At 36.3% G+C, this 12,702-nt stretch overlaps 1 protein-coding gene across 2 annotated transcripts in view; it reads right to left on the bottom strand.

Annotated features, from left to right (window-relative positions):
• Positions 1-12,702, bottom strand: part of Smc6 (structural maintenance of chromosomes 6) — an 85,145-nt gene that overhangs the window by 46,628 nt on the left and 25,815 nt on the right. For both annotated transcript variants that reach the window (XM_004663785.2, XM_045149990.1), the window contains 7 exons: positions 8,809-8,928; positions 8,610-8,708; positions 5,829-5,975; positions 5,214-5,302; positions 4,884-5,048; positions 4,397-4,575; positions 1,655-1,859 (listed from right to left, as the gene is read on the bottom strand). In XM_004663785.2, coding sequence (XP_004663842.1) covers positions 1,655-1,859; positions 4,397-4,575; positions 4,884-5,048; positions 5,214-5,302; positions 5,829-5,975; positions 8,610-8,708; positions 8,809-8,928 — 1,004 coding nt within the window. The remainder of the gene's footprint in view (positions 1-1,654; positions 1,860-4,396; positions 4,576-4,883; positions 5,049-5,213; positions 5,303-5,828; positions 5,976-8,609; positions 8,709-8,808; positions 8,929-12,702) is intronic.

Raw genomic sequence — 12,702 nt, 5'->3', positions numbered from 1 at the left:
TGGGGCATGAGTTACCTTCCTCACTGAGTCTTAGTAACCTAAACCCTTAAAATGAATGATTCCCTAACCAAACCAACTCCAGAGGCCCTCATTCACAACATAAGAACTCATTTTCATGAACATGGGCACTGTACTGCACAAACTTGGCTCATTTTCACACCACTTCACAGTACACTGTGAGCACAGCTGCTCTGTGATGCTAAATGTTTGGAAACTCATATGCTTGGAAACTCAACATGCCAGCAGGGAAGTCCTAGGCATTCCCTTTCACAGGTGTCTCAATGGCATGTGAGAGCAGTCTACACATATATCCAGGACTATTCTTTCTGGTCCCAAAATAACAGCACAGGTTTACTCCCTAATGGAAATCTGATAGGAACAGCTTTCAAGTTTTCCACAGAAATTCTACATGGCCATCTGTCTAGGGAGACAAGGTTCATCAAGTCCAGGTCCATGAACCTGTCATATCATTTTTACCATAAGCAATGCTGCTATCTGGCAGCACCTTTATCAAGGCTTACAAGTGGGAATAGAACTGAAAATAAACATAAATCAAATTCTCATTGAGAAAAAAAAATCATTAATACTCAATTACCTAAGTCTGTTGTAAAAGTTCAAATTTATAACTTCTAAAGAGATTTTACTGTTGAAAGACCACACTTTTTCCCTATACTAAATAAATCTACTAGATACTATAGACAGACATCCTTGATTCTTCTGTCTCTTAAATTCAATTAATGGCTTACCTATTCTGTCCTAAGTATCTTCCATAATGTATATTTCCTATAAAAATTTTAAATATTACTTCTTGTGGAACTGTTTACAATGTTATGCCATCCTGTATCTTTCACACTGAATTTGATTTCCCTTGAACACAATTAATGTCTTAGGTTCCTTGACAATTCATTAGTTAAAATACGATTTATCACCTTTACTCTGAGTTTCTTCCAGACACACCTAATACATGACTTAATGACTCCCTTATTTAAACTAAATCTGCATCTTGATTAATTTTTTCAATGTCAACAAACAGCATCATCAAATTGCAATTTTTACTGTAAGCCAAAAATGAAGACCATATAGCACTAGAATTGTTAAAAATCAGAGATGAGAAAGAAAGTTCAAAGTATGACGTGAGAATAGGTACATTTATTTCAGTTTATCTTATGTTGAAAATTCTGAGATGGGAGTCATGCTATGCTGCTTAGGCTGGGCTCTAACTCCTATACTTCAGATATCCTACCTCAGCTTTCTGAACAGATGAGATTACAGGTGCATATCACTACATCTGGCTCACAAATATCTTTTATTTGTTTTTTGGTTTTGGATTTTTCTTCCAAGGTAGGGTCTTACTCTAGCCCAAGTTGACCTGGAACTCACTCTGTAGCCCAGGGTGGCCTTGGATTCACAGTAATACTCCTACCTCAGCCTCCCAAGTGCTGCAATTAAAGGTATGCACCAACACACCAGGCCAACATATCTGTTTTTAAAGTGAACAGTTTGGTTTGGAATAGTAAGAAACTTTGGGTTTTGTACCTTTGAGAAAATTTGTTACGGTCATCAAAGAGAACAAATGTCTTCACATATGCTGTGCAACACCTTTCCAATCTTGTGTAAGATAAACATAATGGGAAATAATACTCAATTTGATTACCTGTGTCTTACATCATACATCTCATTCCGAAATTCAGAAACTATTATCTGTGGCCGAGAGCTCCCTGGTGGATAAAATCTTTTCATCAGTGCCTGAAGTACTCTCTCATCAGCATGATTATGGCAACAATAAGCTTGCAGAAGTCCTTTTAAGCAAGATTCAATAGCCAAAGCAAGCTCCGGGTCCCGCAGATGAATACATGCTCCTAAAAATGATAACAAAAACTACTGAAGAGCTCACATGCACTCATTTTTGAATGTTAATACAATTCAAAAAATAATTGATAAGTTCCTTTATATTTCTATATAAAGTAGCTTAACTGACAGCACAGATCTTATTTTAACTAAATAAGTAACCCTCACATAACCACTGAATATACTAAGGAGAAAATACCAAATCTGTAAGAAAAAACTGACTTAGTGTAGTGAACATCAACAGTGCCTTTTCAAAATTTTCATTGATCTAGTTTCTCAGTGGATTTTAAAATCAAGTCAGACATTTAGAATTTCTACAAAACTGATTAATATGGATCTTTAAGGAAAAGGCTTCATTTATCAAAATGAATCCTGGTAGATATATATAGGCTCACATCATTTGCATGAACAAAAATTACTATCTTACTTTACTAATACAAAATGTTTACTTTCACAAAAAGACTGCCATCTAATAACACAGAACTACAAATGACTGCTCTCTAGGAGAATCTGACTAAAATATGTACGTACATACATAGAGAGATAACTGATGATAGACACAAACATACATACATCCCTATGTAAAAATGGAAATAAATTACCACAGACTTTATAATTATCAGGCTCTTTATAACTGCTTATTCTTCCTTTTCTACAGTCTCTGTTCTTGTTTTGGTTTTAAACATACAAAAAGGAAAGTATAAAGTTTAGTGATTTTTCTCATTATAAAAATATGAGTCAAGGGTGAAGGCCCATGCCTGTAATCACACCCAAAACTCAGGAGATAGAGGAGAAGGGTTGGAATTCAAGGTCAGCCTGATAATGCCAAAAGGTGCTATGCAGGTTGCCAGGGAAATGTCATGAACAGACCATGGACCCTATGTACTACAATGTAGTACACTGCTGATCTGCCAGGTAAGATGTGCCCACTGGCATAATATCATATGGGTTACAGGGGTAGCCAACTATTTTCTAACTGAATTTGAAATTGACTTCACTGAAGTGAAGTCATGTCTGATATAGAAGTCAAAAGCCCATGGCTGAGGAAGTCATATTTATTTTATAAAACTGATTTGTTGCATCCATAAGTCTTCTCTTTGGACTGACTGAAGCCATCATGACCACAAAGTGAATGCAATAACCCCACTGAGGAGGGCCCCAAAGAAATGGGACAAAAGAGTATAATCTCGGGTGGAGAGATGGCTTGGCAGTTAGAGTGCTTGGCTGCGAAGGTTGAGACTCATGGTCAACTCTCCAGATCTCATGTTAGCCAGACGCACAAATATAAGGCAAGCGCAAGGTCACATTTGCCCAGAACGTGGTGCAAGCATCTGGAGTTTGAAAGCAGTGGATTAGACCCTGATGCACCAATTCTCTTGCTCCTCTGTCTTTCTTGTTCTCTTTCTCTCAAAAAAAAAAAAAAAAAAAAGGTATAGTCTGTTATAGGTAGGAAGAATACAACAAGAACAGGAGGAAAAGCAACGATGTTACAGAATTCTGTCTTCTGGACATGGCATGTCCACTGCACTGGTGAATTCAAAGCATCTGGGGGTTACCTGCAAACAACTGGATCTGTCAACATTTCCTCATGAATTGGAGCAGAGGCTCATGTGGGCCCACCCTTTCCTGAGGAGCTATTGGCAATTAATGGTTACCAGGGGAGGAAAACACACACACACACACACACACACCATGAAGGTTACAAAGGTGACTAGTTGAAAAGAGGAAGGGATTCAGTAGACATGGAAGAGGGACAAAAGGATAATAGTAGCTAGGTGTGGAGGCACACGCCTTTTAATCACAGCACTTGGGAGGCAGAGGAAGGAGGATTGCCATGAGTTCAAGGCCACCCTGAGACTACATAGTGAGTTCCATGTCAGCCTGGACTAGAGTAAAACCCTAACTCAAAAAAAAAAAAAAAAAAAAGAGGATAATACTGAATATGATAAAAATAATTTCATACATATATTAAGAAGAGAAATTATCTTTAAAAACTCTAAATATTAAAAAATGATGGACTGGCAAGATGACTTACCTGTTAAGACACATAGCTGTTAAGACACTTGCCTGCAAAGCCTAAGAACCCAGGTTCTGTTCCCCAGTAACCACATCAAGCCAGATAAGGTGGCGCAAGCATTTAGAGTTCGTTTGCAGTGGCTAAAGGCCTGGCCGTGCCCCTCCCTCCCTCCCTCCCCCCCCCCCCCCCCCCGCTCTCTCTCTCTCTCTGCCTTTTTCTTTCTCAAATAAATAATTTTTTTTTTTTTTAAGAAAAAATGATGGCATCAAAACAGAAAAGAGACTAGTTGGAAAGGAGGGATTCACTGAAGGGGAAAAAAGAGTAGTATTTGGAGGGATTATGATCATAGTATATTGCTTATATTTAAGTTGTCAACAAAAAGTTTAAAAAAATAGATCAGTCTGGGTTACATAAGACCATCTAAAATAATAGCACAATTAATGTCCATATGACTAGATAGCTAGATGAAATGGTATACTTCTTTAAAATAAGAATATGTCAATTATATCCTTAATAAGTAGGAAACAATACCTAAAGGGCCTATAGGTTTATGGGTGAAACGTCCCCGCCTATAAGCATCATCTATTGCTTCCAGAAGAGCTGGAACATGAGAACCAAATCTTTTTAGTCGATCAGTTTTGCTGTCTTTCAGTTCTTTTAGCTGCCGCTGATTATAGTTCAGTGCATGCTTCACATCTATATCTTCTCGCCTAAAATATAAAAGTAGAACAAAACCTACATGTAGCTAGTTATATAGAAATAGTCAGGCATTGACCATTTATAATGCCCTGCTAATGCCCAAAATTTAACTCTTATTTAGAAATTGTACTATTAGACAAAAATAGTCAGTAGTCTTCAAAACTCAGCACAAGAAAAATGATATGATGCTATTGGAATAAATGTACAAGAAAAGTCTTAGAAGTGGTTTTAAAAGATCGTTACTGGTGTAAGAATTGAAAAAAGTATGTTGGCATATAAACAATATGAAAAAAGTTATTTGTGAAGAAAATGAACTTACTTAATTCTCACATGCTCGGCTTTGTACTTTTCTATGGCATATTGAAACTGTTCAATCTCTTGATAAGCTGAATTTTCCTCATCTTGTAAGGCCTTTACTTTCTCTTTTAACCAACATATTTTTTTTTGCCTTTCCAATCGTTCTGGTTCCAAAGATTGATCAGTACTAAAAGAAATATTAAAAAGGAAAATACATTAAATAAAAATCCAATATTTTAAAAGCATAAGCCAATGTAATAAAATTTCACTAATAATACAGGTGTCATATTCAACTACATCAAGACTACTTCGTTACAAACTGAAGTAATCATAACTGCAGTTACTATACTACCTTCTCTTTAATTCTTCAATTCTTTTACAGAGCTGTTCATCATCTTTCTTTAATGCTTTGTATTCATTAAGGGAACGATTATATAAAACCTAGCACAAAAAAGAAAATGGACATACTTTAGTAACATGCAGAAACAAATATCCCACTTGAGTTCATATTTGCATAACTTCCAAATCTGGAGAGTGAATATGTGAAAAAAATACATTTTCACAATTAAACAGACATGACCATTTAAAACTACATTTTTTTTTTTAAATATTTTTTGTTCATTTTTTATTTATTTATTTGAGAGTGACAGACACAGAGAGAAAGACAGACAGAGGGAGAGAGAGAGAATGGGCGAGCCAGGGCTTCCAGCCACTGCAAACGAACTCCAGACGCGTGCGCCCCCTTGTGCATCTGGCTAACGTGAGACCTGGGGAACCGAGCCTCGAACCGGGGTCCTTAGGCTTCACAGGCAAGCGCTTAACCGCTAAGCCATCTCTCCAGCCCAAAACTACATTTTTAAGAGAGAGAATCCAACACAGATTTAAATCAGCACTGAAAACCACTACTTTAAATAGTGTTTATATTTTGTATGGAGTTTAATATTTCTAGTTAAAAAATTTCTCCCACCTCAGCTTCATTATAAGCTCTTGTCTTTGCAGTGACATCTGCTTTCAATGCCATACATTCTGGTGCTCGTGCATTTGTCTCTTCACTTATTTTTTCTAGTTTATCTTGAATATCTTTGTATCTTTTTTCTGCATCATTAAGTCTGACCTTCAAGAAAACAGTATTATTGGCATATATTTGACTTTTCTACAATACAAAAACATTAATTATACATAGTTCACATCATAATAATCTTTTCACTTAAGACACTGGGTAAGCACACATAATTATATAATTTTGGCCCATATTTAGCCAGCCAACAAGTACGTGATACAAGTGTTTTAATGCAATTTAAGGGAAACAAACACAAGTTAACCACACACACACTGATTATATGTTTCACATAAAATAATGCCTCCTTGAGACAGGACTTTTCTATGAATCTGTCTTTGCTATTGTTTTGTTGTACTTGCTTCAAGCTTCTGGAAAGTGTCCTGTCTCATCTTCCACCTCTATCAGCATGGAAGCTTACCATGGCTTCCAGCTTTAAATGTGCCATCTGAGGATCAAACTCTGGTATCAGGCTTGAGCACAGCAAGCACTTTATCCACTTACCCATCTTCTTAGACTCTAGGGTTTAATTCTTAGTGTAAAAATGATTAAGCACATCATTTCATTCACATACACATTTTATACTTTTTTTTCTCTTTGTTAAAAAAGTTTGTTTATTTTTGTTGGCATTCAGAAATTTAGGTATCTTGATTTCTGGCAATTTCAAATACAATTTCTTTTTGTTGATTTCTGTTCCCCTCTCCTGTCAGCTCCCATCTCCCCTTGCATCTTTCCCCCTTCTGTTTACATGTCACATGCATCATCTTGCCCTTCCCTCCCAGCTCTTCCAGGTCATCTCTTTATATTCCCTTCTGGTTACAGGTCTACCTTTATACGTTTTGTGCACATCTGCCTACTAGATATACACACTTACAGAGGATTACAAGCTGAGACCCACATATCAGAAAGAACATATGGTCATAGTCTTTTTGAGCTTGGGTCACTTCACCTAATCTAATTCTTTTCTGGTCCATCCATTTTTCTGCAACTTTCATATTTTCATTTTCCAAATTGGTAAATATAATACCATTGTGCATATGTACCATATTTTCATTATCCATTCATCTGTTCATGGGCATCTAGGCTGGTTTCAATTCTTAGCTACTGTAAATAGAGCAACAATGAACATGGATGTGTAAGTATTTCTGTAGTAGTGTTAAATCTTTAGAGTATATGTCCAGGAGTGGTACAGCAGGGTTGTATGGGATTTGCAACTTTTTGAGGTACCTCCATACTGACCTCAATTATGGCTGTACTAGTTTACATGCCCACCAACAATGGATGTGGGTGCCATTTCCCCCACATACTTGCTAGCACTTGCTAACTTTTAAAATAATACATGTTATTTACTTATTTATTTGCAAGCAGAGAGAAAGAGGGGGAAGGACACCTCAGAGACTCTAGCCACTACAAACAAATTCTAGACGCATGCAGCCACACTGTGGCTTTATGTAGGTATGGGGGAATCAGACTCAGGTCATTAGGCTTTACAGGCAAGTCCTTTAAGCACTGAGCTATCACTCCAGCCCTGTTGTTTATTTTCTTGATAGCCATTCTGACTAAAGTAGGATGGTATCTCAAAATGCTTTAGATTTGCATTTCCCAGATGGTTAGCAATGTTGAACATTTTTTTTCAAGTACTTATTGGCTATTTGTGTTGCTTCTGTTGTAAACTGTCTTCATTTTATTAGCATACTTGGTGATTGGTAAAATTTTTTCAGTTGCAAAATTGTTTGTATAACAAAGAAGTATTTCAAAAATTATTTCCTTTACAATTTTTTGATCTATAAATATTTGATTATATACTTATTTTATGTACTTATACACCCAGGACCACACAAATATTTCTCAGATGAGGAGAATCATAAGTAAAAAGTTTAAGAAGCCATGCTAGAAAGAAGAGCGAAACTCAGACTTCACTTCTTCCATGACAAGGTAAGAACCTCCATGTTAGGTTTTGCAGCCTACTGAATCACTCAACTATGTACTTCAAACAAGTAAATGGTATGGTATATGGATTATGTCTAAATAAAGCTCTTCAGAAAAGGAAAGATAAATACAGACTGGACCTGCCACAGAGTGACTGCCACACTGAACTTCTACCTCTATGTCTACTTCATAGAATATTTTTGTGAATTTTTTATGCTTTACAATCAAGTTGTACTTACATATAATACTTTGATTGGGATCTTAAATTTTAGTTTAAAATTCTCTGAACTGCACAAGTTAGCTCTGACTGTAGGGAATTCTGACAGAAAACACTGATTCTAGGCCCTAAAACCCAGTTCCTTACAAGTTCCTTTGGGTACTGCTTTCACCCTGAAATCTTCAAATTATGAACACTAAGTTTTAATACTATTCTAAGTGACAATTATCCGGATACCTTCCTAATCCCTGATTTCTGTGTTCCAATTCCATAATGAACCAAAAAGTAAGCTTCACACTCTAGTTTCTGCAGTCAGTAACAAAAATCCCACTGTCCACATGCATGAGAGGTCAGAATTGGTCAAACAGTAATTTTCAAAGGATGCTTACTACAACGGTCCTTGGAGAAAGCACAGGTCTAGTTCAAAATAGTAATAAATTTAAACACAGGTAACTAACTATACTGTTACTTCCATAGTTCTAGTACTAGCAATTTTGTACAATTCAACCTACTATACATCTGTCTAAAAAGGAAACCCCAGGTACCTGCTGTTCTTCCATTTTCCTGTCAAGTTTAGCAGCGCGCTCTTCTCCAATTTTGATATTATCTCTGATAGCATTCAATTGTTTTTCAATTTCATTGACCTGAAACAAAATTATATAGCAAATTATTAAGACTATGTTATTAAATATATCCAATTTTAACAACTGAAAATAGGCAAACAAGTGATTAAGTGAAAATTACCACTGCCCAAGCCATCTCATGTTTCAAATACTCTAAATTCGTCTTCATTGTACTTAAACCAGCAATATTTTGAAAACGTTCCTCTTTCTCCAAACATTGGCGCTTTAGTTCAGTAAGTCGCTTAAAAGAAAAACAGGCATTTTTACAAATATTTAAAATAGAGAAACATTTTGCAAATCTTTTTTAAGCTATACATAAATTACTACTACATAAAAACATTAGACAATATAAAAATATTTTTAGTCATTTGGTATATATTTTTGCTAAGCATAGTAATCTTAGTAATTTCTGCATTTTTATAAATGGCCAAATATTCTTTACATCGAGAGCAAAGGAATTAGAGGCTTAAGAACACAAAAGTCCCCAAATGCTGTACATCTCTTTATTTGTATCTGAAAAGTAAGACATGTCTGATAAGACAAAGCTTAGCTAATAATAAGAAACCATTTCAAACATATTAGAAAGATGGAAAGGAATTTATTGCTCTAAATCAAACAAGTCATATTTTTTATATCTAAATTCTCTTTTCATTACCAATGAAACCTTACCTAATAAATATTAAATATCCTATTATTGGAATAGCCTACAAAATAACTTCTAGATTTTTTTATAGGCTTGGGTAGACATTCACCTGGATATGTATTTCTTCATTTCAGCCAGGATCTTAACATTGTAGCTCTTACTTTGCTTGCCTATCCAATCCAGTGTACTTCTCTCTTTCTAAAAGATTATGTAAATCTCTTCAAAACTCATACACAGTATCAACCTTTGTCCCCTCATTATTTCTCCCTGCTTCTGGCCTCAGTAGCCATAGATAGAAACTTCCAACAACTTCCATCAATCTTATTTACAATACTAACATAATCATCTCTACTAAACATTATTGTAAAAGAAGAGTGGCCTGCTTATCTGTAAATATAGTCACTATGAGCTACCTTATCTTGGAACCTATGATCTTCTGTCCCTCAGAGGCCTTAAACTGAATAATATCCCATTTCATCTTTGATTCCACTATACTGTAATCACTGCCTTCTTTCTCACATATCTTTCTGAATTATAAGTAAAACCACCACTATCCATCACTTACCAGTAAGTCCTACTTATCTAAAATTCTTTCCTTACCAATAATGGAGGTTCATGAAAACTATCTGTACCTCCTCCATCACTTCACATTTCTCAACTGTACAATTTTGGTACCTGCTTAAACCCACCACTGAAACTTATCTTGCCACAGATACTTATGAAGACTTGGTCACTTAATACCATCAGTTTCGGTTAAATTTTAGATGTTTCTATTATTTCCATGAACATTTCTCATGGTTCAAACTTCGGTTTGCTACCACACCCTTGTCAGAGCAATGTAAATTATTCCTGTGGCATAGGTATTAATATCCTGAAGACTGAAAAATTCTTATCTAAGTCAGATTACAACCTCTGTATTTCTAATTCATATCTAACTTGCCACTTGACAATTTCACATGGAAGTTATTATGCAACACAAAACCAATATATCAAAACCCAATGAAAGAGATGTGGATGGGGGAGGGAAAGGTGGCCAGGCAGGCAAGCCTGGATCCTCTTGTGTTTCCCTATTTCAAAAAAAAAAAAAAATTTACTGCTGATGTGATTATCTGGTCATCACTGAGTTGTTTTTTATGCCTCCTTGGACCTGTTCCATTTCCAACCTTGGTAGGTTCACCTCTCCTTAGGCAACCTGGTGATCTCCATCCCATAGAAGGTAACCATATTGATGCCAGCTCAGTGTGAATACATGATCCACGTAGCGCACAACAGCCCAGAATTCCTGGACTCAAAGGATCCTCCTACCTCAGCATCCTGACTAGACAGAGCTACAGGTGTGCCACCATGCCAGGTTTGATGCCTCCTCTGTCTTACCTTTTCCCCCATATTACCTAGACAACAACTGCCCAAATCATTTCAAAGCTCTGCTGTTCCTAACAAGCTATCAACATTTCTTTGATAATAAAAATTACCCTTTATATTGGTGTTTTTTCTTCAGCAAACAAACCTACTGACAACACAAGTTATCCATTCTCATATGTTTTATACTCCCTTTTTTTATAAGGCCTTTAACTCTCTCCCCTTTTCTCTCTCTATCTAGTATTTTTCACCCTCCACACTCTGCAACTTTTGGTACTTAAGTACATGTTTTTTTGACTTTGAAAATTTCCACTAGGCTATTTCTTGGAACACTTTCCTTACTCTTACAATTTTTTCTTCTTGTTTACTAGTATTCATTTCTAAATTCCCATTTTACATCTCACTATCATAGTCCCTCTTCTATTGCTACCTACAATCATCAGTAATAAATACCTTGTTAAATGTTTTTATTGTAGCTCATTTAGTAGTACTGACCATAACCATTCTATTTTCTCACTAGCTACCTGGCTGGACAGTTGGCAAAGCCTATGACCAAGAATCTTGATACGTACTTGGTACAAAGCCCATGGTAAAAGCATAATATTAACCGTAGGGTTTAAACACTAGTTGATGGAATGACTTTTTAATTGCTAACCTTCATATATATTTCTCACAGACTTACCTACTTAAACCTAGAGAGTTTATTGTGAGAACATAGGGTGAATCATCCATTATAGAAAAAAAATTCATAGTCTACTGTTCATTAGGAACTCTTCAACATATAGAAGTGCTTTTTTAAAGTTCATAACCAAAATATGATTATGTGTTGAAAAAAAAGTATATTATGGATAAAGTGGGTATATAACTCCAAGTGAGTGTAAGAATGAATGCCTTCAAGGGTTGGAGAGACAGCTTACCAGGTAAGGTGCTTGACTGCACAGCCCCAGGTAGAGCATGCACATGTGTTGGGAGCTATGAACCAAACTTTGGCCATGTTAACAGAGACCGCCATATAGCAAGTTTAGTTTTTACTTCCTCACCTAATACTCAACTACCAGAAACAAAGACTGCCATACAGCAAGTTAAGTTTCTACTTCCTCACCTAATATTCAACTACCAGAAACAATGGGATCGTACACCTGGCTAAACACTCCCCCATCCTGCCAGTAGCTGATGAAGAAACAAAGGCATTGCGGTTTAACCAGTAACTCTGTGATCTTTGCCCTAACTATATCCCCTTCCCCTACAACTCCTCATCCTGACCACGTCCCCTTCTCCTTACAACTCCTTGCCCTGACCACGTCCCCTTCCCCCTACAACCCTATATAAACCTACATGTAAGAATAAACTCTCGAGGCCTTGACAAACATCTAGCATGGTCTCCTTCTTGTGTATGTTTGCCTTTTTTCACCCAGGTTAGCTTCTCCTCAAGTCCTTGTTCAACTCCCTGCTGGCCGGGACACAGGACACACATGGAGTTTGTGTGCAGTAGCGAAAGGCCCTAGCATGCCCCTTGTCTGTCTGTCTCTCTCGCTCTCTCTCTCTATTGGCCTCTTTCTCCAAATAAAAAGAATGCCTCAAATAAAGAAATGTATGCTATGTCGTTGAGCAAATCTGCAAATATTTCTTCCCTGCAAAAACAACATATACTCCAGTAAAGTATGCAATATGAATCCTCTGGTTTGTTGTAGCTTCTTACACAATACACATAATGCAGGTGTGAAAGGATGATATGAATAAAAATAAATGTATTAGCCAGGCATGGTGATGTAGTATACACCCTTAAGCCCAACATTCAGGACAGAGATAAGAAGATCACTGTGAGTTCTGGGCTAAAGTAAGTTCCAGCCTGGGCAAGAGGGAGACTATACCCTGAAAAGGACCAAAAAAAATAATAAAAATAAAATAAATAAATGCACTAATTTTGATTTTTACATTTTCACATTAAGGCTACAACTATAACCTAACTTATAAATTGTATTTTTCAAAAACATGGAAGAAAGCCAGAATATC

Source organism: Jaculus jaculus, chromosome 5 (assembly GCF_020740685.1).
Source record: "Jaculus jaculus isolate mJacJac1 chromosome 5, mJacJac1.mat.Y.cur, whole genome shotgun sequence".
NCBI lineage: Eukaryota > Metazoa > Chordata > Mammalia > Rodentia > Dipodidae > Jaculus > Jaculus jaculus.
The sequence above is the reverse complement of the archived record's forward strand: the minus strand, read 5'-3'. Positions and strand labels throughout refer to the sequence as shown.